The sequence below is a fragment of the Mus pahari genome, chromosome 1 (genome assembly GCF_900095145.1).
Source record: "Mus pahari chromosome 1, PAHARI_EIJ_v1.1, whole genome shotgun sequence".
Taxonomy (NCBI): Eukaryota; Metazoa; Chordata; class Mammalia; order Rodentia; family Muridae; genus Mus; species Mus pahari.
The window spans coordinates 80295281-80301280 of record NC_034590.1 but is presented as its reverse complement, the minus strand read 5'-3'; the positions used below and the strand labels follow the sequence as shown (position 1 = coordinate 80301280).

Here is a 6000-nt window from a genome sequence, read left to right as displayed (position 1 = left end):
CACACACACACACACACACACACACACACACACACACACTAATTAATCAACCAACCAATAAAACAAAAAGCAGAGTTTTTCTATGTGGCCTATGCTAACTTAAAGCTCCTGAGCTCACAACAGTCCATCCACTTCAGCCTTCTGGGTATGTCCTGGCATGTGCTACAGTGTCTCACTTTTAAATAAACTTTGTGTACCAGATCAGATTTATTACCATATTTCTCCTATGAGAAATTCTGTATTTCTGTAGATCAGTGGTTGTTAACCTTCATAATGCTATGACCCTTTAATACAGTTCCTCATGTTGTGGTGACCCCAACTCTAAAGTTATCTTTGTTGCTACTTCATAACTATAATGTTGCTACTGTTATGAATTGTAATGTAAATGCCTATGTATTCTGATGGTCTTAGGTGAGCCCTGTGAAAGGGTTGATCTACCTCAAAGGGATTTTCACAACCCACAGTGTGAGAACAGCTGCTTTAGATGATAATACATGGTTAATAATCCATTGTTTTATTCATACTTTTCTTACTAGTACTTAACTTATTAGTATTTTAAAATGAGATCTGCCAAATATAGAATGCCTGAAAACTAACAGGAATAAAATAGTTTGCAAATAGTTTAAATTCAGTAAAACTCAAGTTCACTTTGAGCTCCCACCAAATTTCTAATCCATGTGACATTAGAGACATTAAAGCTAGTTCAAGAATAATTTGTTTATGGATATCATGCTTCTAGTCATACTATAAAAATGTTCATCAGAAAACTTCAGAATCAAAAGTTTAGGAAACTACTGTTCTCTGAGGAAATTGTCTCAGGTAATAATACTATTTAATTGCTAAAGGTCAATAGATACAGACTAGCATAGGGAGAAAGGAGAAGGTGGTTGTTTGGAGCTATACAAACTGAAAAATAGCATCAGTGGGTATAGTATACAGAAACAAATTCCATTGGGTGTATTGTCAGAGTTAAGATCTGTCAACTAATGGAGTGGGTGCGGTTCCTAGTGTGAGGTGGGGGGTTGTGTTCTGAAGCTCTGTGCCTCAAGGGCACTTTTCATGGAGTATAAGAAAAGTTCTTTACCAGAAGAACTTTGTTGCATGATATCTGTAGTCCACAAGACTTTGTAATGCTGCTTCTTTTCTAAATGTCAGCAAAAAGGAAGCTTCAGTGTGCCTCACATAGCAACTGCAGCTGGAACCACATCAGAGATGTCATTGACACAATTAAATGATCAAAGAAGACCCCCACATGTATACCAATCCATTCTCCTAACATTGTGTTTCATATCTATCTAGTTCTTTTTAACTCCAGTATCATCATATCAAAATATATAAGCTAATAAGCATGTTTATTAAAAAGTAGGCCCCATACAATTTTTAAATTATTTTAGTAGTACTAAATATAGAGATAGGACAAACCAAATGTTGACAGTTATAGGTTTCTTCACATTTTAATAATAGATTATAATGAATTATAATCACATTACCAATATCTTCCATATTTATGTAAGTTATATTTAAATATGACCTTTTAGAATGCTACAAATCAGGTTTGGGGTGTTTTTGTTTGTTTTAGTCTTGTTTTTTGAGACAGAGTCTCATGTATCACAGGTTTATCACAAACTTGTACTTGTTACATAGCTAAGAATGGCCTTGAACTCATCCTTCTGCCTCCCAAGTACTAGAGTAAAAGATGTACATCACCACTCCCAAGGTAGGCTTACATCTAAACAGTAATTGTTTAATACATATTGCTTTGTTTTTTTCATTCATATTGAATGCAAATGCACTAGCTCAGTTTACATGGAATTTTACCATTAACATGCAGCACTTTGTAGAAATTTCTCAATATGTCGACGTCATTTGCTCCATGGCATCCTTTACCATCCAGGCCTTCCTCCTTATGTTTTCTCTATTACAGTCCCCTCAGGTAGTGTCATCATCGGGGTGACTAATGCTAGGCTGCTGCCAGTTCAAAGTTCCTTCCTACAGAAAGACAGAAGAAGACATAGAAGAGCCTTACAGCACTCCTCTTCTGAAGCACAGGAGTGCCCATATCAGTTTTTCATCTTCCACTGGCAGAGGGTATCTTATACAATACCCAAATCCCAAGGAAGCTGGGACGTGTAGTGTGATTAAGAACTCTTACTGTGAAGCTCTTTCTCAATTTGGTTTGTCTCAGTTTGCATTAGTCAAGGACAATTTGCTTAAAAACAAATATATTTTATGAATTGTGGCTAATTTTTAAATTCTTTTTTAGTTAGATGTAATCATAGCAGATTTGGATGGAGGCACTATTAAAATTCCTGAATGCATTCACCTCTCATCCCTCCCGGAGCCTCTTCTTCATCAGACTCAGTCAGCACTTTCTCTGGTATGACTCTGTTCATGGTACTACTTCTTGATTTAAACCTGAAATTAAGATAACTGGAATTAAAACAAAACAAAACAAAACAAAAAACCATTGTCTATAACTGTGTGTGTGTTTGTGTGCTTCTGTGTATACATGTTTACACATAGGCACACATTATGTTGCTGTCTCTGTATAGGTCTGGCACTTGGCTCTGTAGACCATGCTGACCTTGATCTCACTTGCCTCTGCCCCAAGATGTTGGGATTAAAGTTATATACCACCATACCCCGTTAGAGTGTAATTATTTTAAAGAGTCCTATGTTTGAAACAAATTCTTATATAGTCTTTAGAGGAGAATCCTTCATTTGGTAGTTATATAAAGAGTATTTGTTTCTCATTCAGTATATTTATACAGTAGATATTATATACCAAATACTGCGAAAATAAAACTCTGCCTTTAATCTCAGCACTAAGGAGGCAGAGGCAAGAGGATCTCTTGAGTTCTGGAGGCCAGCCTGGTTTACAAAGCGAGTTCCAAGGAATTCTACATTCTTTTTGAGGATGTTATTAGAATTAAGGTCTTTATAATCTTAATACTCTAGGCTGTTGAAAATTTTTTGTTTTCTTCCTTAAATAGAAGCTTAAAGTATACAGTTACCAGGAAAGATTTTATTCTCAGCAAATATTCTATTTTATATTAGTCCATATGTTTTTTTGTCATGGTTATCTATAAAAGGGAGATTTTTAGAAAATCCCAATGTTTCCAAATGCATTTCGTAATCTGAAATACAAAATGTGGCAGAATGGGAAAGAAACCAATATAGGACTCAGTTTCCATTCTGCAACTTGATGCCATTGAGCAAATCGTATCTCTTCAAACGAGCTATACTCTAGACTTCATAGGATGTTTTATTTCATAGAGAGATGAACGCGTGACTTTCTCAAATTAAGGCATGGCAGGATAGTTAGGTATCTTATAATGCATATTTTAAATGATGGAAAGACTTGAGATTCCAAATATAGTATCATCTCAGATGATGCTACATTTCAAAAGGTGAATAATTTTAAAGAAATACGTTAACTATATAATTGGGTTGATTGCATATGGATATAGCAGTAGCTGAAAAATTCGTATTTGAGTCATTGAAGAAATTTAACGTTTCTAGAATTCATATAGTATTTAAACTCCTTTGTAGTCATTTTGCAATCATATAAATAATTATTCATTTGTAATTATTTAGCAAATATATAAATAATTACTCAGTGATTAAGTATCAGAATTAACAAAGAGAGATTTTAGTTCTTAAGACAGTTGATTTTGTGTAAGTTCTTCTACATGCTGTATATTCTACCTGCTATGCCTCTGCCATCAAATGGTGCTAATGTATACAGTTTATTTGTGGTAAAACTGTGTGTATTTGTTATCACAGTTCTCAATCATAATAGGTTATCCTATATGTACAGTATAATATGTCATGAATGAAGAGCAATGTATATTGGCCAACAAGGACCATAAAGAGTTCATACTTAATGGATATAATAAGGGAACTTTGAAAAGCACATATGGAAAGTTTGTTTGGTTATTAAACAGTTGTAATCAGATGGCCATACATTACTGGAACTGTGTAAGAATCATGAATGACTTAAAGGCACCAAAACATGAAGATAGTATATAGGAGTGACCACGTGTTTTGTAATTAGGACCGATATTTTACTGTTGTTTTCATTCTGAGACAGGGTTTCACTGTGTATCACAGGCTGGCCTCCTACTTAGCCTTCAGAGTGCTAGGATTGCTGGTCTTCACTACATAGAATTGAGTCTGTTCTTGATATGCTATGAACAACTTTTGTTTGTTTTGTGGTGCTGGGATTTAACTCAGATCCTTGAATATGCTTGACAACCTACTGCTCTCCCTCCCAGCCCTTTTCATTTGTAACTTGAGACAGGATCTCTCCAAATTGCTAAGGCTGGTATCTCACTTGCAAACCTGGAACAGCATTCCATGAATCTGCAATTACAGATGTGTGCCCTCACACAAACTAGAAAATGATCTGCAAACCCAAAAAGTGTTACATACTGACAGAGCCTTGTCTTTTCCTCTGTGCAAATCTTACCTATTTTTTTTATTTCTTTTTCTTTTTATTAGATATTTTCTTCATTTACATTTCAAATGCTATCCCCTCTCCTAGTTTCCTCTCTGAAAGTCCCCTATACCCTCCCACCCCCGTCCCCAACCCATCCAATCCTGCTTCCTGGCCCTGGCATTCCCCTATACTGGGGCATATAATCTTCGCAAGACCAAGGGCCTCTTCTCCCATTGATGGCTGTATATCTAGGCCATCCTCTGCTACATATGCAGCTAGAGACACAAGCTCTGGGGGGTACTGGTTAGTTCATATTGTTATTCCTCCTATAGGGTTGCAGCCCCCTTCAGCTCCTTGGGTACTTTCTCTAGCTCCTTCATTAGGGGCCCTGTGTTCCATCCAATAGATGACTGTGAGCATCCACTTCTGTGTTTGCCAGATGGTGGCTTTCTGTTTGCTTTGTTCTTTCTTTCTTTTTTTTTTTTTTTTTAATGAACTTCATGGAGACTGCACCAGTTTGCACTCTTTGCAATAGGGTTTGAAGCTCTTCCTTGCCCACATCCTTGCCAGAATCTGCTGCCATTTCTTGTCTTGATGGCAGTCACTTTGCCATTGAGGGAGATGGGATCTCAATATGGCTTTAATTTGTGTTTCTCTGATTGCTAGACATGGTGCTGATTCTTTTTCAAATATTTATTAGCTGTTTGAATTTTTCACTTACCCATTTGGACGAGTTGGTTTATTGGTGTTTAATATTTTGAGTTATTTTTATATTTGAGATATGACCTCCTAATTTGACATGTAGTTGGCAAAAGTTTTCTCTAATTCTGTTGGCTAACTCTTCTTTCTGCTCATGGTTTTGTTTTTTGTAGTATCATTAATCAGTTCTCCTGAACAATTAGAGCCCTCTTCAGAAGAACTTTGTGCCTGTGAATAGATCTTGAAGTTTTTTTCATATTTTCTTCTACCAGTTCACTTTAGGGTCTTATGTTAAGATTTTTAGTTCATTTTTATTTTTTTATAGGATGGGGGGGCATCTAGAACCATTCCCTGACATTTGTATATCATTTTTCTAGAACCATTTGTTAAGCAGGTTGTCTTTTCTATGCTACATGTTTTTGACACTTCTGTCTAAAATGAGGTGATTGAAGTTGTGTGGGCTTACTTCTCAGTTCTCTGTTTTATGTCATCTGTTTAGTGTCTATATTACAAGATGTAAACTAAACTTCTTTTAAGAAGTAGCACCATAGATGTATAGCACTGCTCTCAACAGGCCAGTACCCCAGGATGACTCATTTTGATTTGGTATATGACCTTTAAGAACTGTTCATACTTAGATGCATGTTTATCTGTGTGTACATTTGTTTGTTTTTTCAAGGTTTGCTTTCTTTTATATTCAAATACATAAGGCAATGTTACATGAATTTTTCTAGTTGGCATTTTTTGTAATGCTTATTTTATTTCATGTGTATGGGTATTCTATCTACATATGACATATGTGCCTACCAGAATAAGGTGTAAAAGCCCTTGAAACTGGAGTTACAAATGGTTATGAGCCA

The 6000-nt window shown here is 35.8% G+C and overlaps 1 protein-coding gene across 1 annotated transcript in view; it reads left to right on the top strand.

Moving 5' to 3' along the window:
• Positions 1–6000, top strand: part of Sbf2 (SET binding factor 2) — a 292547-nt gene that overhangs the window by 150450 nt on the left and 136097 nt on the right. Inside the window, exons 8-10 of the mRNA XM_029535769.1 lie at positions 740–819; positions 1925–2088; positions 2264–2377. Of these exons, the coding sequence (XP_029391629.1) occupies positions 740–819; positions 1925–2088; positions 2264–2377 (358 nt within the window). The remainder of the gene's footprint in view (positions 1–739; positions 820–1924; positions 2089–2263; positions 2378–6000) is intronic.